General features: G+C 38.4%; 1 protein-coding gene across 1 annotated transcript in view; it reads left to right on the top strand.

Moving 5' to 3' along the window:
• The first annotated feature begins 169 nt into the window (after positions 1–169).
• Positions 170–22,797, top strand: part of si:dkey-17m8.1 (C-Jun-amino-terminal kinase-interacting protein 4) — a 22,836-nt gene continuing 208 nt past the window's right edge. The window contains exons 1-28 of the mRNA XM_017700462.2: positions 170–285; positions 1,688–2,187; positions 2,804–2,998; positions 3,651–3,771; positions 5,151–5,221; positions 5,303–5,370; positions 7,421–7,493; positions 7,798–7,964; positions 9,396–9,655; positions 10,287–10,344; positions 10,766–10,918; positions 11,941–11,983; positions 13,354–13,481; positions 13,703–13,756; positions 13,842–13,985; positions 14,355–14,481; positions 15,186–15,269; positions 16,108–16,155; positions 16,913–17,054; positions 18,312–18,354; positions 18,479–18,559; positions 18,645–18,712; positions 18,827–18,975; positions 19,084–19,255; positions 19,389–19,502; positions 20,073–20,168; positions 20,342–20,425; positions 21,699–22,797. The exon at positions 21,699–22,797 is cut by the window's right edge and continues 208 nt beyond it. Of these exons, the coding sequence (XP_017555951.1) occupies positions 2,089–2,187; positions 2,804–2,998; positions 3,651–3,771; positions 5,151–5,221; positions 5,303–5,370; positions 7,421–7,493; positions 7,798–7,964; positions 9,396–9,655; positions 10,287–10,344; positions 10,766–10,918; positions 11,941–11,983; positions 13,354–13,481; positions 13,703–13,756; positions 13,842–13,985; positions 14,355–14,481; positions 15,186–15,269; positions 16,108–16,155; positions 16,913–17,054; positions 18,312–18,354; positions 18,479–18,559; positions 18,645–18,712; positions 18,827–18,975; positions 19,084–19,255; positions 19,389–19,502; positions 20,073–20,168; positions 20,342–20,425; positions 21,699–21,808 (2,952 nt within the window). The 5' untranslated portion in view covers positions 170–285; positions 1,688–2,088 and the 3' untranslated portion in view covers positions 21,809–22,797. The remainder of the gene's footprint in view (positions 286–1,687; positions 2,188–2,803; positions 2,999–3,650; positions 3,772–5,150; positions 5,222–5,302; positions 5,371–7,420; positions 7,494–7,797; positions 7,965–9,395; positions 9,656–10,286; positions 10,345–10,765; positions 10,919–11,940; positions 11,984–13,353; positions 13,482–13,702; positions 13,757–13,841; positions 13,986–14,354; positions 14,482–15,185; positions 15,270–16,107; positions 16,156–16,912; positions 17,055–18,311; positions 18,355–18,478; positions 18,560–18,644; positions 18,713–18,826; positions 18,976–19,083; positions 19,256–19,388; positions 19,503–20,072; positions 20,169–20,341; positions 20,426–21,698) is intronic.

The following is a 22,797-nucleotide window of genomic DNA, read 5'->3' as shown; positions in this document are numbered from 1 at the left end:
ACCCCCGTTCTCATCACGTGTCGCTGTTCAAGTTTCAGCAAAGTTTTTTTCCTCTTTTCGCCGCAACCAAAACCCGCCCACTCCAGTCCTCTGTTCGCTATGATTGGTTATCTCGGTCGGTCCTCTGCTCTGATAGGTCCAAACGTGATTTCGGTCACGCTTCTTACTGCCGTGTCTCCGCCCCTTCTCTTCCCTAACCTGGTTTAGAGTAATTGATATCTCTTACCGAGCAAAGGACTGGAAACTTACCGCAGAGAGTAGAAAGAGCTGTGAACCAGCGTACAGGTGAGGTGACATTCGTCTTATTATATCTGTATGTTTCCCAACTGTTGTCTGTGTCGAAACGCCTGAGTGAGACAGACGGCGAGAGTTCAAGGTGTCTTCGTCTTCAGTCGTGCGCTTCTGTTTGGGTTAGCATGTTTAGGCCGTGTCTTCATAGAGGTACCTTACATTATACCTGCCCTGGCTCTCAGTGTCAGTTTGTGTAATATCTTCGCTCTTTACTCTTTAGTTTTCACCGGACGTAACCTTCATAAAATCGTATGCTCAGTAAACTAAGCCAGCGGTTGCTAAGTCTGTTTAGGATCAGAGTGTAGTACATTTGGGTTGCAGCACTTATAGTACTGGGCGATATATCGTCCATATCGGTATCCCGGTATTCGTGTCGCACAACGATATGGATTTTCACATTTAGCGGTATTGGTAAATAACAGTGGGCAAATTTCAGTTTGAAATACATGAAAACTAGTTGGACAAATATAAATAATAAAAGAATTATTTATTTTTCTGTGTGTTGGAAGTATGTTTGCTTTAGGGTGGTAGAACACCAGGACTGGACTGCAGCCTTGACAAGGATTATCAGTACTCAGGAAGCATGGGTTCCTTATTTTTATTACTACAGTCTTAAATATCACCGGATATCGTGCTCTGTTGGGAAGATATCATAATGCTGTGTTTTATCAATACCAGCCATCATTACTTAACAAGGCTGCTTTTAGTCTGAGCCCAAGATTGTTCACTAGACCTGGAAGCTACATAATACAGATGAACAATGAAATTATAATATGAGGGCCACAAGGTGATAGTAGTTTCTCATACAGGTGTTCTAGGACAGCCCTAAACCAGTCGTGCAGTGATCCTTCAGTGGAAATACCTGTGCCTACAAGTCTAGGCCTAAGATACACTTTATGTTCAAAAGTATTCATACATTCATTCTAATTAGTAGATTCATCTGCTTTAAGGTGGACCCACTGATGACATAAACATTCATTTGTACAAAAATAACTTGTATAACCTCTATAGAAAAGCATTAACCAATAAAGGACAAAAATGCCCAAGCATAAGGTTACCATACCCAGTACCAAGCGTGAGCTAGAGGGGTGTAAGGACCCAGCATTAGGCTTCATTTCCTAGAGGGATGGAGCTCCATCCAGTACCTTTGAGATAAATTGGAATGCAGTCAAATCCTCATAGCAATGTTCCAACATCTAGTGTGAAGTCTTCCCAGAAGAGTAGAGTCTGTCCCCACTTTGCTGCAGTAACAAACTCCTTATTAACAGATTACTTTCAGATGCAGTCTCTGTGCTGTGTCCAACAAAAGTATACTGAGAATCAGAAAATAAAAATCAAAATAAAGAAGTGTCTTGGTATGTAATGTAAATGGAATTATTTTATTCCTCTTTTGCAGAATGGACACCAAAACCCCCCCGGACATTAGCTAGGCTTGTCTCAGACTAGAAGCAGCATGTTGGATTTTTTGCATGAAGTCCCGAGTGTGTGCAAGAAGAAGTGTGGAATGGCTGAGGGAGAAGCAGAAGGAAGTGTGCTGCAGCTTTATGAACAAGTTTTCTTAGTTGAGTAGCTATTTGTAGATTCAAAGTCAGGAAGGTATGTATTAGTACAGACTGTTGTTGAAACTGAAAACGTCTGAAGGTGAGCGTCACAAAGAAGAGACCAAGACATGCGAGCTACAGTGAGAAAGTAAACTGGGGCATCTTGAGAAGCGGATTTGTGGGGAGGCAAGAAAGGTGAAGTCCAGACAGGCTTTGAAGAAGTGGTTGAAAAGGAAACTGAAAAGAAGAAACAGGAATGGAATTTGGTGAAAGTTTTCAGAGTGGAACCGGGGAACTGGAACCGGATCCAGACATTGTGAGCGAGGAGGCAGGAAAACTGTACTCAGAACTCCAGGTAACCCATTGAAATGTACAACTTTAGTCTTCTATCCAATTTAACACCTGTATAACACATCCTAGTCTAGTGATGTCAAGCAACCACAAGCCTGTTTGTAATTGTGAATGCTTGACTACACATGTTACTTACAAGCAAATCCTCTGTTATGATGAGAGTGCTGTTTTGCTGACTTTTTGTGAAGGAAGGGAACTGTGGCTTTGTGCCATTAGTAGTGAAACACTCTTCCTGGCATAGCAGCTGTCTGTGGAGATAAGAGACTCAAATGAAAAAAAAAAATTATATGTATAGGATTGTGTGCAGTAGGTAAGCACATTGTTTTTTTTTTTCTCACCACACACACTGCTTTTTGTCTGTCATTCTGTCTATTTTATAAAAGTATGTTAGGGGGGTCAGAGAATATTGTTACTGTCAAATCAACACCTCTTACCTCATATTTTTGTCAATTTCTTTTTGGAAACATCAGTTGTTACAACATTACCATTTTAGAAATATTAGGTTTTGACAGTAATTATACAATCTCTCGTTTTGTTTCTTTCTCTCTCTCTCGCTCGCGCTCTCTCTCTCTCGCGCTCTCTCTCTCTCGCGCTCTCTCGCTCTCTCTCTCTGTGTGTAGGCAGTTGTGGAGACTCATGGCGCTGATGTGGTGGAGTCGTTGCTGCCCATCCTGGTGTGGGTTCTGGAAGGACTGGCCAGCTGCAGAGCACAGCTAAGAGAGAAGGAAGAGGTGGCAGAGAAGGAGAAAGGAGAGAGAGAAGAGTTATTGGAGAGGTATGAGAAGGAGAAGACATTGAGGAGAGAGAGCCAAGAGGTGAGTCCAGAAATGGTGCTGAATTTAAAACATCAAGGTGCAGGTTTATAAAAATGACCTTTAGGGATGCACAAAGTTTTGGCCTCCAAAAACTTAGTCTTTCACTGTCCTGCACTGGTCAGTGCAGACATGTTCAAACAAGCAGAGCAGCAGATCAATGGTAAAACACAAACACTGTCCTCTGCAGCTACATTCACTACAGTCTTTAGCTTACAGGCTTTTTAACGTTACCTGATTTAATACATGTGTATTTTTTAAAATACTTCTTTTTACAGTGAAGACACATTTGGGAAACAAAGTATTATATTTTAAAGATTAAAAAATATATAAAAAGCTGTTTAAAATTAAATTAGTTCGAAAGTTGTCTGTCAGTTTCTTTCCCTACATGTCAAATCACTTTTAAAGCATTGTCCACTGTCTGCATGTAAAAATGTTGATCAGTTGTTATTAAAATCTATCATTAATCTCATGCAAACACTACAGTGCCAGCCTGAGTTCTAAATGTAGAATCAGGCGTATTAAATGAGATGAGTTAGTATTTATTTAAGTATTTTTAAATATTTCTTCTAAAATGGATACAGCCTGTTCGCATGTGTGTTGTTCACTGTTGTCTTTTATTTTATTAATCATTATTAATCTCTTTCCTCTGCAGCGCTATCTGGAGCTAGATGACCAGTTTGAACAGGAGAGGCGGGCAATTCGTGGAAGAGAGAAAGAGAGGGAAAGGAGAGAGAGAGAGCTGGAGAAGAAAGCCAGAGAGCAAGCTGACCAATGTGAGACTTGGCCTCTGAGCCAGTTTCTTTCCCTTTTTTAAATCAGTTTCTCCACCAAGTTGGAAATATCAGAAAAAAGGGGTTTAGGTGCACAGTAGGTGTGGGCAGCATGGGCAAAAATTTCTATCTATAATTTAAATTTCTAGTGTTTTTGTAATATATCATGCTGTAGTCTGTTTTTTGTATATATTTTTTCAGTATATATTTTATGTATATATTTTATTTTTGTAGGTTAAGTGTGAATTAGTATATTGGGATGTCCCTTCTCTTTTAAAAAGAATCTCATTTCACAACTGCCCAATCTGAAGTCTGTTTTTTTGTGCAAAATAGTAAAAACAGAACTGATCAATATTTAAATAAGCCTATGGCACATACATTAGCATGTAACACCTTCTATGGACTCTGCAAATATATTACTAAGTGTTAATTCATATTCAAAATTCTGCTGAAAGTAAATGAAGGGTTTCATTCCAAAATGCTGTATATCCATTAGTAACCATTTTGAACAAAGCAAGTTTTCAGTTTGCTACAAAACCCATTAAATATACATACGGATAGTCATGGTTTTAGTACCAGCAGATCTTTAGCTTGCAACGTTGCAATAAGGCAATGCCCAGGCTGTGTAAGGCAAAACAGAAGTAGTCTATGCTAGGCCAGCCATTCCTTTCAAATTGCTGTCTTATGTCTGCTACCTCAAAAACACTTGAAACACAACTGAAACATCCTTCACACAGCCATTCTGCTAAATGGACTGATGTTAGCTTGTTTTGCAGGATTATACATATCTGTGTGTACTTACTTACCAATATTGGTTTTGACAAAAATCATGCCTTAGGAGGAATTTCAGCTGTTATTTATTGTGCACAGTTTAGGGTTTTTCCTGCTGTGTTACCTGATTCTACTCATTGGCTAATGACTTTTCACTGAATCAAGCACATTTTAGCAGGATTGAATCTAAAATGTATCCAAATCTTGATTTCATCACTCCATTGTAGGATTTTAGATATTTGATTGAAATGACCAGCAAACCAAATACTTTGGTGAGGTGTGAGCTGTAAAGGCTTTTAATACAGGCTACACTTCTTGACGTAAAACATTTTAACCTTGTTTGATCACACTTCTGTTTGGTCTATGCCGTTGTAATGTTTGGGGACATACACAGAACCACATGGATTTTAAAAAAAAGAAAAGATGTTTTAGATGTTTGCAAATGATTTCTGAAGTTCTTGTCATTCAAAAAGCCTAATTTAGTAATCAATATGTAGAAAAAAGCATTTAAAGAGTTTCCATGAGTTATTTTTGCTCATTTAAGCTCTTGTCATTGTGGTATATAGTGACTTGATGTCTCACTGATCTGCTTCTCTTGTTCTTTTCTTCAGTGGTGGCTTTGGAAGAGCAGAAAGCAGGTTTGGCCAGAGAATTAAGCACATTGAAACATACACATAACAAGGTCAGTTTCTTGCTGTTCTCATTTTCATACACATTTCCAGTTGCATATTTCGGTTCTCAGTCTCTCTGTCTTTTTATGCAGCTAGTACTGACGTATCGTGATCTGCTAGAGAAGAAAAAGGAGCTAGAGAGGGAAGGGTCCCCTCTAAGGTTAAGCTATTTTGTCTTCCTTTGACTATATATGATGCTAACCACTATTTGTTTCCTCCTACTTGAGATGAGTCTACACACTTAATTTCCTCTTCTTTATTTTAGATTCTTCACAAGCCTCTTTTTAGCTTTTTGTGTAAAGATCCCTGACTGAGTCATATAGATGTATTCAGTTTGTATGTTTGATTTACTGGTTAAAATACATGCTAGTTCTTACAGTCTGTGCATTTGATACAGTGGGGGAAAAAAAGTATTTAGTCAGTCACCAATTGTGCAAGTTCTCCCACTTAAGATGAGAGGCCTGTAATTGACATCATAGGTAGACCTCAACTATGAGAGACAAAATGAGGAAAAAAATTTCAGAAAATCACATTGTCTGATTTTTAAAGAATTTATTTGCAAATAATAGTGGAAAATAAGTATTTGGTCAATAACAAAAGTTCATCTCAATACTTTGTTATATGTCCTTTGTTGGCAATGACAGAGGTCAAACATTTTCTGTAAGTCTTTACAAGTTTGGCACACACCGTTGCTGGTATTTTGGCCCACTCCTCCATGCAGATCTCCTCTAGAGCAGTGATGTTTTGGGGCTGTCGGCGGGCAACACGGACTTTCAACTCCCTCCAAAGGTTTTCTATGGGGTTGAGATCTGGAGACTGGCTAGGCCACTCCAGGACCTTGAAATGCTTCTTACGAAGTCACTCCTTTGTTGCCCTGGCAGTGTGCTTGGGATCATTGTCATTATGAAAGACCCAGCCACGTTTCATCTTCAGTGCCCTTGCTGATGGAAGGAGGTTTGCACTCAAAATCTCACAATACATGGCCTCATTCATTCTTTCACGTACACGGACCAGTCGTCCTGGTCCCTTTGCAGAGAAACAGCCCCAAAGCATGATGTTGCCACCCCCATGCTTTACAGTTGGTATGGTGTTCTTTGGATGCAACTCAGCATTCACTCTCCTCCAAACATGACGAGTTGTGTTTGTACCAAACAGTTCTATTTTGGTTTCATCTGAACATATGACATTCTCCCAATACTCTTCCGGAACATCCAAATGCTCTCTAGCAAATTTCAGACGCGCCCGGATATGTACTGGCTTAAGCAGGGGGACACGCCTGGCACTGCAAGTGTGTGTCACTGACAGTAGCCTTTGTAACGTTGGTCCCAGCTTTCTGCAGGTTATTCACTAGGTCCCCCCATGTGGTTCTGGGATTTCTGCTCACTGTTCTTGTGATCATTTTGACCCCACGGGCTCAGATCTTGCATGGAGCCCCTGATCGAGGGAGATTAGCAGTGGTCTTGTAGGTCTTCCATTTTCTGATTATTGCTACCACAATAGATTTCTTCACACCAAGCTGCTTGCCTATTGCAGATTCAGTCTTCCCAGCCTGGTGCAGGTCTACAATCTTGTTTCTGGTGTCCATCGACAGCTCTTTGGTCTTCACCATAGTGGAGTTTGGAGTGTGACTGTTTGAGGTTGTGGACAGGTGTCTTTTTTATACAGATAACGAGGTCAAACAGGTGCCATTAATACAGGTAATGAGTGGAGGACAGAGGAGCCTCTTAAAGAAGAAGTTACAGGTCTGTGACCAGAAATCTTGCTTGTTTGTAGGAGACCAAATACTTATTTTCCACCATTATTTGCAAATAAATTCTTTAAAAATCAGACAATGTGATTTTCTGGATTTTTTCCCTCATTTTGTCTCTCATACTGTAGTGTACCTATGATGAAAATTACAGACCTCTCTCATCTTTCTAAGTAGGATAACTTGCACAATCAGTGGCTGACTAAATACTTTTTCCCCACTGTATGTGTGTTGCATATTAATGTCTGTAATAATAACTGTAGGACTGCATACATGAGAACAGGAAGCTACCCTCAATGTCATCTCAGCCATTGTGGGATAGTGAAACATTTTCCTAGTATGATCGTATCCATGATGCTTCATATTCTACAGTACTACAAGTGTTCATTTTATTACAATTTCATTGGGCTAATGTTAATTGTTCATTGAAGAGCAGTGTTTGAGTTGCATGTTTTTCTTGTAGGAATCGCATTCTCTCTAAAAGCACAGAGGCTCCATCCAATCCTGGGCAACCAGAAATCACAGTAACACAACAGGTACATTTATGCATTACTTCACTATCACTTAAACCACAGGTTCCCAGCCTTGATCCACTTCATCTAAGGAAGGGTTTGTTAATTAGCTGCTTAGTTTGATCAGGAGTGTTGAAAGCAAACAAAGCTCTGGAATGTGCAGTGCAGGGAATACTCCAGGATCAGAGTTGGAAACCACTTTTAAACTAATGTCACCTTCCATCTAGTTATTGTCTATTATTTTATTTAATAGTTATAATGTTCAACATATGAAACCAACTTTTCTCACTGCTCCCTTTTTCCTTTTCCCATCTTCCCTGTTATGAAGCATGAGCTGACACCTGATGTTGCCTCTGGGCCCACTCCGTCTGACATGGCAGCTACCAAGGACAGCAAAGTGATTATAGCTGAGCCTCTCAGTGATCCGTCCTTTATCAATGACATCATAAGCTCTACCCCTGAGTTGGCTCAGTTTCAAGGGCTTGTTGAAGCAAGGTACAACAATGTGCAATCATTTACTCTCATTTTATTTGGCTTGTTAGTTATCTAGTTAACTATCTATCTAACTAAGTTACTTAGTCAGTTCTTTATTTTTGTCCCATTTTTCCTGTTAAATATCTGTGTACTGCAATGAATTTGGGATTAGAACAGCATTACAGAAAAATAGCACAGTGGTCCAGCATCACCTAAACCTTCTGTGTTTCTGAAGTGGAATAAAATCATCAAATATTCTTTACCTTTTTTTTATATGTTAAGTAAATATCTGTGGATAATAATATTGTACTAAGATCATTGAGAAACAACAGTAGTGATGCCCAATCTCTTTCTATCTTTTCTATCTGTTTGAAGTTTCAAATTCTTCCTTCCTCAAAGTGCATTGCCACTGATTTCATTAATCTAGTTTAGGGGTGCACAGTTCTGGTCCTGGAGGGTTGTTTCCCTCCTCAAACAAACCCACTAAACCTGCCAATTAACAGAGAAGTTGAATTAAGTGTGTTTGAGCAGCAAATCACCAGTTGGACACTGGCCCTTCAGGACTGCAGTTGTGCACCCCTGATCTAGTTACTCAGTAAGTAGTAGGAGCTTCTGTCTGATGTTTGCTACCCAGCAGCTTGTTTCCATCATACTAACTTTTAGTAATACAATGCTTTATTTATGCTTTATGCTTTTAATTAAAAAAGTTCTCACATAAGTTTTGGTTTATCAATAAAAAAGTGTTTGCATCTCTAATTTCACATTTGCACGTTTTGGCCTCCCGCCACCCTGACGGAGAAGCGGCTTGGAAAATCGATGGACGGATGGACGTTTTGGCTTCCCTCACTCCCCCATAACAAACTGATAACAAGTTTTTTTTGTATTATTTATTCTTATTTTTTGATCAGAACAAGTGATCACTTCTCCCTGCCACATCCCACTGCTTGAGCACTTTTCGATTTAAAAGGCTATAGCCTTTTTCCCTTTAAGTGCTGAAATGTGGCAGTATTCCTTCTAAAAACACTCTAGTCTCCTGAAAACTGAAGGTTTTGTCAACATTCTTAAAGTATTACAGACAATTTACATTTTGTAGCTTATATCAACAAACTTTTTGAAGTGATAAAACTTTTGAGAAAAGTCCTTTGGATACTGTCATAGGTACTGAAGGAAAAGTGCTGTAAGGGCAGAGAAAATGTTCATTTTAGATTTAGTAGTACAATCTGATTGTAATATACAGGTATATACTTTTCAGTCCATAAAAATGCTGGAATCTTAAAGTATTACATAAATGCACATATAGTAACATAAAACCATTTGAGCTTTAACCTGTGAACTTCAAGCCCGTGTTTTATTACCTGTAGTATAATGAGTGTTCAGTTGAACTGGACATAAAACTTGCGTCTGGTTTATACACACATACAGTTTTACCAGGATCCCTCTTTTTCTGTTCAGCACACCTGTACAAGAAGGAGAAGGTGGACTGAACCACAGTCTGGTGGAGGAGATGTGTCAGAGCAAGGAGAAGGCAGAAGAGGATGACGAAGAAGAGCAGGAGCAAGAAGGAGAGGAAATGGAGGAGGACAAGGAGGATGAAAAGAACCTGGATAGTCTGGAGTGGGAGATAATGAGGAACACGGATTCTGTTTTCTCTGAGCTCTCAGAACTCAGCCGGGAGTACGCCGAGAGTGTAGATCAGGGGGTCAGTGTGAGAGGTAGGTGTGTCTGCGCGTGTGTGCCTCTGCGTGTTAGGGGTGTAAAATGTATTGATGCATTGAGAGGCATCTGTCTGAAAGTGCTGATTCAAATGGATTGAATCAATTAGAGCTCATTCTAATTATTGTTATTTAAGAATTGTAATCTAATCAAACCATTGGGCCTCGTTCACCAATATGTCTTTCTTAAATTTGTTATTGAGAAAGGTCCTAAGAAAAAGTCTGTCAGATTCATGTGTTCTTAAACCCAGAAATGTTCTCAGCTTTGCACTCTTGAGTGTGCATATATTGTGTTCTTACCTAAGAGCAAATTCCAAATAAGCAAGTCTTGTGGAATGTCACAATCTTCATAAAAACTGTGCAACTCTGTTTTAAGAAGAAATATCTTCCTAAGACCAGTTGATGAATGAGGCCCATTGTAAGTTCAGAGATTTGCAGCCTTAGTTCTGCACATGTCAGTGCATCACTTAATCACATCCCAGTCATGTAATCAGAATTAAAATGATTGTCTGTAAATGTCCAGACAAGATTGTCTCGGTTTATAACTGAAGTTTTGACATATTAAACCATGTTGAGCCATGTCTGTCATAGCTGGGTGTGGTTTTTGAAACTTTTTCTGGCTCTTGTGCAGGCAGTACAGACCAGTTTGAAGAGATTCTTTCACAGTTTGAGGAACTGAAACACACCCAGTAAGATCTTATTTACTTTCATTATTTTAAGTAGGACTGTGGTACTTTTTATTGTGCTGTGTGCAGTAAGCAGTCAGACCCACATTCTGTTCCTCTATCTGAGTAACGTCCTCAGCTTGCCAGTGGTGCAGTGCAATAGTGTCTGTTGTAAAAGTTGTAGTTAATTAACAATATTTGTGTTTACGTTGTGTGGTTGTCAGCTTCCAGTTTTTAAAACTCCTTTACATTTAAAGTAACTGACTATGATATTATTGCAATTCCTAGTGTGATGAAGGATAATGCATAAAAACCACGCTCTTTACAGTGATACTTTCTGACCTCTGTACTTTTGCTATGCAACTATTTATGAGCATAAATAACAGGATACACTTATATAGAACAGTGTTCTGCTTCTCCTCAAACCCCCCCCCCCCCCTTTCAGTGAGATGGTGGATGCTGCTCGAAAGGCTCTTATTTCACGTGTAGAAGAACTGACCAATGAGAGATCTGCTCTGAACCTTGAGCTCACATCATGTCAAGAAACCATTGCCCGAATTAAGGGAAAAAACAAAGAAATGGAAGAGGAGACCAGGCGGTAATGAGCATTACTAGTCATGTTGAGCAAACATGCCCTGCAGGATGACCTGCGAGTTTTCTTTATTTATTTTTTTCTTATGTTTGTTTATCTTGTATTTAAATTCATTTGCAAATGAGTCATGCACTCCTGTCATATAGATGCACTTTGTAGGTTTACAGTTACAGACTGTAATCAATCTTTGGCCACAGAATATATGTGCCACCTTCTACCCTGTCTGTCACTTGAAAGGAGCCACCACAGGACCACTGCTGTCTAGACATTATTTATTTGTGGTGGACCATTCTCATAGCATTGATTTCAACACGTTGGTAGTAGTAGTTGTAGTTGGTAGTAGTAATGTTGTTGGGTTTGTATCAAAGCAAAAGACGTTTTATATTCTAATGTGCTCAAGCAGACATTGGCTCCTACAATGTGTGTGAGACTATTAAGAGTGTATCAGGTAAAGTGGAGTTGCTGGCATTTTCAAAAACCTCAGTGTCACTGCAACCAACAGTGGTTCTATAGCCAAAAACTGACCACTAGTAAAGATGATGACTAACACAAATTATGCATTGTAAAAGGTGAGCGTACATCTGCAACATAGTAGACATGTCTAATAAAGTAGCCAATAAATGTAAACATTGACTATATATACAGTTAGGACAGTGGACTCTAAATGGTTATTTTCTATGTGTGCTCATACAATGGAAATATCAAGTAAGTGTCCATGACACTACTGTTTATGTTTACATGCTATATTGTTTAGGAATAGTGGCACTTTATTTTAGCTCACATGGGTATAAAATGTTATGTAAATGAGGATGTCTCTGAGGGATAAAGTTGAGAGCTATAGGGAAAGCTTTTTTTTTTCTTTTTATCCTAGTTGCCTGGGAGACACTGAGGTCTAGCTTGAAATTCAACCGAGAACAGTCTATACATGATCTGAGGCCCATTACCTGGTTTACATTGTCTATAGACTAATTCTGTTATAGCATCTTGCTCTGTTTATTCATGCTTGTGTTTCTTACTTTTTTTTACAGGCTGCGTAAGGAGCTGGAGACGTTCCAGGCTGAGGACGCTGATGTAAGTGCATGTTCATATGTCTGTTGAAGTGTGCATTGTTGTGTGAGGATATGAATTCAAGGTAGTTTAAGCTACCGGCTCCACACAGTAAAACATAGATTTGCCTGCTGGGTTTTGAGTTTTCATTCTCTGAACTTCACTTCTGTGGTGTTTCACTGAGCTGGAATGAACTTGCATAAATTTACATAAAGATGTCTTTTCAATAAGCTAATGCTAGCTTCTTAACTAGTCTTAACTTCTTAACAAAGATATTGAAGCAAAATAATTTAAACTATCAGCTCCACACATAAATATCCAGGTTTATCCACTCATACTCTTATTAGCATGTTCTATACATTAGAATGTGACATGTTCAGACTCAAAACCAAACTGTTATGTAGCGCCTTTGAATTGCTATTTTCTTATGTACTAAGAAACCCCATGTTTTTAATGGAAAACTGTAAACTCTGTGCCATGGTTACACATTTCATACAAATTTCAGTCTATATAATCATAATAAGCCGTCAAAGAGGAATGAATCACTAAAAGCTACTTAAAAACTACAGTCTTTTAATGTAGTGTATTTGGATCAGTTTCCTTTATATAGAACTGCTCCAGATCTGTTCTTCATGCCAGTACATTTTAGCAAGATGAGTTCAACTTATTACCTGTAACTGATTACCTGTTCAGCTGTGGTGGGAGCTGCAGTAAAATGAAAGGGTGGGCTGAGTTTGGAAGCTCTAGGGCAGAGGTCACTAATAGGCGGACCGCAGTCCGAGTCTGGACCCAGACAATGCCCTATGCGGACCGGGACCTACAACCGATAAACTATGGAGAATTATTTCATTTCAACGGGGTGGTAATTTTTTAATCAGCATATCATTTCTAGTCATTACAGAAGTGTTTTAGCGGCCTGGGAAACTCACAGACTAATCACGTGCATTGTAAAAATCACACGTGACACTGCTCAGTCAATCAGATCTGTGCATTACAGTGAGCACTGAGACTCGAGTGAGTGACGCACACACAGGGGAACGACGAGGTGAGACACAGCAGTTGGAAAAGAAAGTGAGGCAGATTATTTTACATGGTGTGCTCTAAAAGAGAAAACTCTCAATAAATATTGTTGAAATATTAGTGAATTGCACGTTATTTGATTTGACATTCAGTTGTTGACTGTATAAGATGTTGATATGACTACTAGACTACTTCAGTTTACAGTATATGGCACTAAATCATAATGCAAGGTAAATGTTATGATGTTCCATACCTTTGCTTAAGGAAATTTTCTTTAACTAGATCTTATTGAATTTTAATTAAAGACTTCTGCTTTAGGGTTTATCAGATTCTGTGTAATTTTTATTCCTCACTTTTTTTTCATTCTACTTTAGTCTTCTCTTCAGAGCTCACATCGCCGTTTCTCTCGTTCTGAGATGGCTCGTGTGGTCATGGAGAAGAACCAGTACAAAGAACGACTGTTTGAGCTACAGGAAGCTGTTCGGCGCTCTCAGGCTCTTAGGTTTGTTTAACTACGTCTCCCATGATACTCTGTATCATTCAAAACAGTACAATGCATAAGGCAAATTTGTGCCCATTTACTCCAGGTTCCATGTGTGAGGCATCTTGAGATGCAAGTGCTAATGTTGGTGTCAGCCTGTTCTGTTATTCCTATTCAGAAGGATAAAGATGATCTCAGATTGTTTTCTTTTATACTGACCTATCCATTTTCTCCTTCTAAAGGGTCGTTAAGGAAGGAAAGATCCCAGAAGACAAACAAAGCAGTGTGTGGAAGAGGTTTGAGACATTGTTTCTCCTTTTAAGCAAAAAAAAACATTTTTTTTGATCTTCATTGAATATTACTTTTTGTTGTCTTTCACAGGTTTAACCGTTTCCTTGGTTTGACTAAGGATCAGCTTGCTCCAGCTGCAGCTTTGGCCCTTACTGTCCCACCAGTGCCATCTCCATCTCCTTGCTCACCAGTGGGCTCTCCGCATCGTCTGTCTGTTGATCCAGCACTGCCCGAGTAAGAATGTTCACTGGTTTTTCTGTGTACTTTACTCATTCAGATTCTGCTCTTTCGTTTTTCTCAGCGGCAACCAGTTATTGCAGAACTGTACATTGGATTATAAATTAAGCCCTTTTAGCTGGTTTAGTTTTATATGGGAAGGTTCTGTGCTTTAAAATTATTACTGACTGGATCAGCAGTTTGAATCTAGATGACCTGTTCCGCAGGCTTTGACATTTCAGTGCAGTTCCTTTTTTTTTTTTCTTTTTTCTTTTTTAATCCTGTGCAATTCCTTAAATAAAATCCCTTGCAGTTTACACTACTGAACCTCACCATGTTATCAAACCTTAGACTACACACTACAGTGATGTGTGCTCTCCTCGTCAGGGGTTCACTGTCTCCCAGGCTGAGGAGGAAGGAGCTGTACCGGGAAATCCGCACCCATGTGTGGGGAACTCTGGGCACACGGCAAGTGAACGGCTGGAGCATGCCGCTGTCACACACAAATTCACAGGTGTGTGTGTGTGTGTGTGTGTGTGAGAGAGAGATTTATTTTGTATTGATAAAGTTTTTTTAATAAAAACCTTTGTTTACACTGTGGCTAAGTTAAGTGTTATTAATGTTATTCATTAATGCATGAGCATGTGCTACTTTGAAAAAAGTACTGCAATTAATAGGCTGCTTTTTTGTTGTTTTTTTTATATGATTATTATATGATTTATATGATTATTATATGATTATATGTACTAATTTGGCAACAGTATGCACACTTTTGTTTAGGGGCCAAAGGAGAAAAGAGTGATGACAAGTTTTAAGGATAGGTGTACTGGAATTTTTCATAGATTTGAAAGGCACCTTGGACTTGGATACGTACCTCACCATACCTTATTTGTTTTCCAAAAATTGTTATTGTACTGTTTGTTATTGTTTGTATGTTGGTTTATTTTGTTTATCAACATGTTCACATTCAGTTCATTTATTTTCTCGTTTTGTGAACCTCCCCCCTTTCTCACCATTCTTTTTGCTAAACCCCGAAAACATTTCAGCCATAGAAATTTCTTGGCTTTAAGCCCCGTATGTAACTGTTGCAGATCAGTCATTTGACTCTCATGCCTGAATCATTTGGTTGTAGTGTATGTTTTCTGTTTTTAGTCAAAAACTGTCTTTTTTTTTTTTTTTTTTTTTTTTTAATTTTGTGTGTGTGTGTGTGCGCACCAGAATGCAGAGCCGCATTTGGAGCCTAAAGATGTACCTGTCTTCACACAGTTGAGAATGCTTGACCAAAGAGATGCTTCTGCTAAGGTCAGATTCCCTGCTGCTCAGTTTACACAACTGCTCTTTATATATATCTGTTACTTTATTGTCAGAGATGTTTCAAGCAGATCAGGGACTTCCATGTTGAAACCAACTGTTCCTTTGCATTGCTTCCTCAAAGTGCTTAAATCGACACTGTTTCAGGAATTGACATTATAATAATACTGACGAAAGGTTATTTATACTTAAATGGAATGTTGTGAGTGAGTAAAGAAGGAAAGGTGTAAGTATCAACAACAAATCAGCATCATGCAAAAACAATGCATCAGCTTGGTAATTTAGCACAAGTAGCAGCTAGTCACCATGTGTTGCTTAGAGATAAAAAAAAAAAGCCTTGATATTATAGTTGGTCAGAGGGAAACGTTTGTGCCTAAAGTCATGACTTGGCTGAAAATAAACGTATGTTTATGAAGACTACAGTATTGTGCAATCTGTTAATGTTTAAATACAGTGGTGTGGCCCTGTTGACCACCTGCCATGTGTTTACCAACTATAAACACTGAGCTAATGTGTTATTTATTCTCTAGCAAATAACTACATAGTTAAATGAAGGTCTTACCAAACATTATCTTTTGTGCAAACAATATAATTATATAAATGATCATATGGAGTCTGACCATTCAGAACTAACTTCATTAGTCAGTACGCTGTGGTCAGTCCGTTCCTATGGCTTACGTTTTATAAATAAGTATTAACAATGTCCTCACCAGCAACCACCAGCTGGGAACACAGACCTTTAGTCTTTCCTTTGGATAAGAAAATAGCTCTTAGCCCTAGCACTTAATGGATTCATTAAATTTTTGCTTCTTTTTTTTTCTCTCTGTAGCTGACCTGTGCTGTAGCTGTGCCACCAGAAGTTTCAGGAGAACAGACCGTAAGCCTCAAATTTTTAAAAACTGACACTGGATCAGCTCACTGTGTATCTGATAATTACAAATAATTACAGAAACAGGTCACTAAATTGCTGTCTTGGGCATCTGAGAAATTGATATTGACTATTTATCTTAACAGAGTTTTTTTTTTTTTATAAAAAAACATGAACTCTAATAGGAATACAAATCAGCAAATAAGCAATATGTTGTTATTTTATATGTGTGAATTATCCAGAGTTACAGTTACCATCCAGTACAGCTAATCGGTGCTTCATTAAATGAAATCAGATGTGCTGCTGGTCAGATTGAACAAATCCATGCAGTGGCTTTGGTGCACCAAGCAGTCACAGACACCTTCTTACACTATTCATTTACTCAAGATTTTAACTAAATAAAACACCCACCTTTCATTTTACTGGCTTTGTTTATTTGTTTTAATTGTCATGCTATGTAGTGTTTTTCCTGCCAAGACAAATAGTTTGAAAGAATTTTTATAGCCACCTAAGACTTTTGCAGAATAGTGTGTAAATGTACGCTACATGAACAAAGTCTCAAAAGATACAAAAGACAAATCTAGAATCAGTTCCTCCCTGTCCTTATGTATCAAATAAAGAAGCTGATACATATAATTCCTGATCCTGGGTCAGTTTTTCTATAACACGGCTTGTTTTAATCTCCACCTTCATCTGAACACCGTTTTCTACATGCCATGACCTGTCAGTCATTCTTATGCACATTCCATGCCCCACCCAATCTCAGTGTTCTGTCTGGACCATCACTGGACCTGCCTCCAGCAGTGACGTCACAGTGATTGACCCAGCACGGTCCAATACCGTCCTGAACCAGTTCAGCCTCCCGCCCACCTCTCCGGCTCTGTGCATTTGTGCTGTCCCTCCCACTGGTCAGTTCAGACATTGGCGCTTCAAAATAACAGAAATAGAGGAATAAGATTTAAAATTAATAGTATGTATGCAGCATTTCATCATATATATCACCCTCAATTCCAAAAGAGTTGGAACAGTATGTGAAATTCAGAATAAAAGCAGAAAGAGTGATTTGTAAATCCACTTTGGCCTATATTCAAACAAAATACCATATGATTTTGGGAATAAAATTGTCAGTTAACACTGTTCATCACTGCATCTACAACATTAAAGTTCAGTCTATTCTATGCATAGCAGAAGTGATTTGTCAACATTCTTGGAGGAAACGGCACCAACTTTGAGCTTATCTGAAATGGACTGGAACAAGAAACGTATTGTTGTCTAAGTCAGTCTTTCAGATTGTTTATGGAAATGGTGGATGTCGTGTTCTCCAGGTCAAAGAAGAAAAGGGCCATACAGATTATTATTAGTGTGACGTTCAAACGGCAGTGTCTGGGACATCCATGCTTATTTCAACATGTGTTACAACAGCATGATTGTAGAATCAGAGAGTGCAGGCACTAGATTGGCCAGTCTGCAGTCCAGGGCTGTTTCCCATTGTGGTGTATTCTGAAGCTCAGTGTGCAACAACAAAGGCCTCATAGGTCACACAGCTGAAGACTTATAAAACAAAAACACTATATCAGGTGGTCTCTTCAGTCCTAATTCATTATTACACATTGTTAAAATGAACGATGCTGTAACATTGTTGTAAACATACTGCCCCAACTTTTTTGGAACGTGTTACAGGCATCAAATTTAGAATGAATGAATGAATGAATGAATTTATTTATTTATTGTTTTTTGGTTCTGTATTTAATGTAATACATGACAAATTGCTGCTTTCTGTTCATTTAGCTTTCCACATACTGTCCAAACCTTTCTGGAATTAAGTTGTGCCTATTGTCTTTGTCCTAAGAAAACCTCTTAACCTTTTTTTCTTTTCATGAAAAAATAATCCAACATTACTTGGAATTAAGCTTGCAAGTCAATTGATTGTTATTCTTTAATGTTGTATGAAGTTATTATTTCAGAGATTTTCTTACGACAGCAATAGTATGCTTCCAGCTCATCTTAGCATTCACCTGCATCATTTGTGTTTAGACCCTGATTTCTGGACAGGGATTAATCCTTGATTCTGGATTAATTTACTCTGATTGTGGCAAAATCCTGCTCGGTGTAGGAAATCTTTGTCTCTATCTACTTAACTGCTTCAAACACATTGTCTGCTTCAGGGGAAACTTCTGGCACTGTATGGATTGGAACACAGGATGGAGGGTATAAAAATTTAATGTCTTTTCATTTTTTTAAAATGGTGTTTACCACAAAAATGATCTTTTAATGTATGTGTAGTATAAGGTTTTAATATATGTATTTTTTCCCCCCATTTTTCTCTCATCAGTGTGCTTGTTCATTCAGCCTCTGCCTCTAGGACACGTTGTTTGCAGTCTGCCAATCTCTCAGAGGGTGTGCATTCTCTCATGTGAGTTTTCATACCAACTCCTGTTTTCTTCCATATTTTATATGTAAAGCTCATACAATCATTTAAAATATCTTCTCTCTGATAGATTTTCAGCAGGTCATGTGATTGCTGGATTAGGCAATGGAATGCTTGCGTTTTTCAGTCACCTTTCAGGTGCGTTTGATTTAACTGCATTTATTGCGTGACCTTATTTTTTGCTCTTTTCTTTCTGTGCATTTCAACAGTGAATGCTTTTAATTGTGAGTTTAATGTTTATTGCTTTTATAGGTGGATGGGATCTTCAGTCACATGAAGCCATTTCAGTGGGTACAGGCCCTTTGCAGCCCATTCGCTGTTGCCTAGCAAAGCACATCCATCTGTGGGTGGGATACTGGAATAAAGTTTACATGGTGGACATCCAGAATCGGAAAGTGGAGGTATGGGCTGACCGACTTGCCATGGAAATATTTCTGTGTATATCTCAACACCCTTTTTCCTATGTGTCACTCTTTTCTGCTTCTTTTCCTTTCTCTCTGTTGATTTAGAAATCCTTTACAGTGTCACAACGGAGTGAGCAGCAGGTGCGCTTTCTGTGTGCCGCAGGAAGTGGAGTCTGGGCTTCCTGTCGTCTCGATTCTACCCTCAGGCTTTTTGACTGGGTGACTGGACGCCCTCTACAGGAGGTTGATGTGTCCTCTATGATTACTAAAGCTCTAGGCAAGTTCAACTTTGTGCATTTATCACACTTTGTTGCTATCTCCTAAAGCAACATTTCCACAAAATACATCTGACACAGTGTCTCAGAGCCTCAAAGAGATTAATATTGTCTCTCTGCATCTCTCTCTCTCAGGTGCTGCATTTCTGTCCATGTCGCCTCTTCAGATCACTGCCATGTCTGTGGTCAGTGGGCGGCTGTGGGTGGGAACAGGGAGTGGGGCCATTTTCTCTGTCCCACTGTCACTCAGTGAGTAGTAGCAGTAGCAGTAGTGTTCATGATGATGATAATAATACTCTATATATATATATATATATATATATATATCTCCGCCCTAAGACTGCTGGGATAGGCTCCAGCTTCCCCCCGTGACCCTGACGGAGAAGCGGCTTAGAAAATGGATGGATGAATGGAGATAGATAGATAGATAGATAGATAGATAGATAGATAGATAGATAGATAGATAGAGATATATATATATATATATATATATATATATATATATATATATATATATATATATATATATAATTTTTTTTTTTTTTTTTTTTTTTTGAAGTACTTTCTTGAAGTACTTGAGGAATAAGGCTGAGCCAAAAAAAAGGAAAAAATATCTAGTAAAAACTTTAGTTATATTTGAAAATTAATTCAGCTGTTAAATCTGCTCCTGTTATTGGAAATTTCCTAGGTCTGTGTGTTTGCAAAAATCTCTTCAGACTTCTAAGTTTAATGTTTTATTTCTTCTGTGGTTCTCAAAGTTATCTGCTAAATGTATCTTATGTTTTCTTTACTCCTTTTTGGCATGTTTTGTCCTGTCAGGTTCAGAGTCATCCATCCCATACTGCTGTCTGTCTTCTGCTCAGTTGTCTTTCCATGGGCACCGTCAAGCAGTTAAATTCATTATCTCTGCTCCAGGTCAGTGAGCTGAAGATTTGCTTTATTTTTCAGGAGGGAGTTTGTCTGTTTTCTGTCATATAAACTCAGCTCAGCATGATGATGATGATGATGATGATGATGATGATGATGATGATGATGATGATGATGATGATGATGATGATATTATTTTATTTTATTTTATTTTTTTAAAGGCTGCCGTAGTTGTACAGCAGATGGTGCTCCTACCTCTCATCTCATACTCAGTGGAGGAGAGGGCTACATCCAATTCCGCCTTGGTGAGTCACCAGAATCGTAAGCCTAACCCAAAGCTGTCTGTTTATAACTGTGTTTAGTGTAAATACATTACATCTAATGTGAAGCTTAAGCAATGATATTCTGCATATTACCTAATCTTAGCTTAAACCAACCACTCCCTGAGCAATGCACAATTAAAAGGTGAATCAAAGGAACCACACACTAGGGCTCTGCTTTCATAGTCATAGCATGAAGGGGAGGGGGAGGGGGGGTCACAAAGTGGTGTTGCTGTCGTGTGTGTGAGTCATATACATTTTTAGTGTTTTTGTGATTGGCAGCGAAGGTTCTAGCCCTGTGCAAAGCAGCACACCTGCAAATAGAGCTGTCATTAGTATGAATACATTATCAAAATGTATAGTTTAGGTGTGCTGCAGTGACAGCCAATGAGTTCAACTTTTATACAATTTAAGAGCAGATTTGAGTTGTTAGACCTTCCATTGATTTCATCAGTTATGTAATATTCAGTGAGTAATGATGTGCCAATTATCCTTGTTTTGTCATGTAAAAACAGTGATAGCAGTTGTATTTTGCTAGTAATTGGGTTATATAGTTATATTTATGTGGGCTAAATATTATCACACTGGTTAATTGGAAACCTGAGCTTGAAGTCAGGAAATTAGCGTTTGCACTAGCATTTGTGGTAAGAGTAGATCTGAGGAGGTGGTGGCACCAGCAGACTTGTAATGTGACACTCTGTGTTGTACTATCCCACCTACATAACTACACTAAATTAATAAATTGCACAAATAAGCTTGCCTCCAACCAAGTTGGCAGTATGCTGGCATTATACCATAAGATTTTCCCCTGCATGAAAGTAGCATTGCATTCCAAATGGAAAGAGGTTAGGCTAATATATATGTTAAATAAACCTATTGTTCTAATGCATCATGGTGATGATGAGATTAGTCTAACTTCATGGGTCAATTTCCCAGACAAAGGATTTAGCCTAGTCCTGGCATTTGCTCCCTGAGTTTTTGTCTCACCCTATATTTTGTCCAGGATCTGTCCATCTATTTGAACTATATCATTGCAGTCATGAGAACCTTTTATCTGCAGAGTGATAGCTTTTATTTGTAAAAAATATTTCATCTTGTAAGTTTGTTCATGTAGCAAGGCTTGTTTCAGAGAAACTGTAGACCGTTTTTGGTTTTTGGAAATGGGTTTCTAACTTAGTGGAGAGATGATAGTAGCACATGTTTCCAAGTGATAAATGCATGTGTGAGAAATAACTTTATCTCTCTCTCACTTTCACAGGAGATGATGGTAGTAATGGAACTGGCGAGTCTGTTCTACTGCGGTCGGAGCGAAGTCACATGATCATTTGGCAGAGTCCAACCCGGCCTGTTCCTAGTTCCTGCCTTTGAGAACAGATCCGTTAAAAGCTGTAATCAGTCTCAACTCTTCTTATTTTTGTTTGTGTACTTTTACACATTTTACACATTTTCCTTTGTCTGTAGCCCTGTCTCCTTCTGTAAGTTAAGGCCTTTAACAACGCCTGAGTTGGTAATAAGTAATGCAAATGCACATGACACGTGCATTATTTATACAAACTGGGTGTCCTTAGCACCCATTGTTGATAAATCAGCAATGGTATATATTTGAGAAAAAGAAAGAAATATTTGTTGCAGACAAGACCCCATTTCACTGAGCCACAACCATGTCTGATCTTTTTTTTGTTTGTTTTTTGTTTTTTTGGAAATTAGGGATTGAAAATGTGTTTCAGATTTCTATGTGTCTTCGCTTATAAATTATAAATGTTGCAGTGTGGATTTGTTCCTGGATTTGTTTTATTTTTGTGTTTAAAGACTCAGACTCACTACTGGACATTTTTTATCATATTCATTACAAAATGCCACCCAGGTCTTTTTTTTTTTTTTTTTTTTTTTTTTTTTTGTAAATTTCTGAATTGCACCAGACTCCATGTTTGAAAGCTATATTTATTGATACCATGTCATCTCATATATATGTTCCTGTACTTTCCTTAAGGCAAAACTTGTATGTATGTTCTATGTTGTCTTGCAAAGGGGGGCATTTTGTTTTGACAACTTCTGGGCAGAATCTGACATTTCCAGTCTGTGTAAATGTGAGTGTGGAGATGTCAAATGTTGATGTCCAGAGTGAAGCTGCTACTATACGCTCAGCACAGCAGCCTTTATGATGAATCTATATAAACATAGGTCATTTTAGATCACTTCAGACTTCGTCATATTTCCTTGCCAGCAAAGTGTAACATGCAGTTTGTGTTGACACACTAAATCAATAAATTCTTTCAGATTGACAGTCTGTTAAATTTAGATGAGGCCTGTAGAAGATGAAGAAAATACATCTCAAGTGGATCATAGTAATGCTCTGT

Source organism: Pygocentrus nattereri, chromosome 3 (genome assembly GCF_015220715.1).
Source record: "Pygocentrus nattereri isolate fPygNat1 chromosome 3, fPygNat1.pri, whole genome shotgun sequence".
Taxonomy (NCBI): domain Eukaryota; kingdom Metazoa; phylum Chordata; class Actinopteri; order Characiformes; family Serrasalmidae; genus Pygocentrus; species Pygocentrus nattereri.
This window is presented reverse-complemented; position numbering and strand designations above follow the sequence as displayed.